The following is a 242-nucleotide window of genomic DNA, read 5'->3' as shown; positions in this document are numbered from 1 at the left end:
AGCCCCCCGCTCCCCGTCAGATGCGAACAGTGTTGATGCGGAGGGGTTGGACGTTCTTCCCGTTGGCGTGACTCTGCCCGGGGCTGAAGTAAGAGCAGAGCTTCCCGGGAAACCTCTCCCGAAAGGTGTAGAGCAAGGACATGTCGTCGGCGTTGTAGAAGATGAGGAGCCCCTTGTCGTAGTCCAGGAAGACCCCCACCTTCTCCAGCTTGCTCTTGACGTTGAGCCGGGTCCAGGGCTCG

General features: G+C 60.7%; 1 protein-coding gene across 1 annotated transcript in view; it reads right to left on the bottom strand.

The window, feature by feature from the left end:
* Positions 1 to 16: 16 nt before the first annotated feature.
* Positions 17 to 242, bottom strand: part of LOC104517108 (E3 ubiquitin-protein ligase TRIM62-like) — a gene marked incomplete at its 5' end in the record, with an annotated part of 1,730 nt that continues 1,504 nt past the window's right edge. Inside the window, one exon of the mRNA XM_010161666.1 lies at positions 17 to 238. Coding sequence (XP_010159968.1) covers positions 17 to 238 — 222 coding nt within the window. The remainder of the gene's footprint in view (positions 239 to 242) is intronic.

Source organism: Eurypyga helias, unplaced genomic scaffold (assembly GCF_000690775.1).
Source record: "Eurypyga helias isolate BGI_N326 unplaced genomic scaffold, ASM69077v1 scaffold26051, whole genome shotgun sequence".
NCBI lineage: Eukaryota > Metazoa > Chordata > Aves > Eurypygiformes > Eurypygidae > Eurypyga > Eurypyga helias.
Note: the sequence above shows the minus strand (reverse complement) of the source record. Positions and strands in the feature narration are given on the sequence as shown.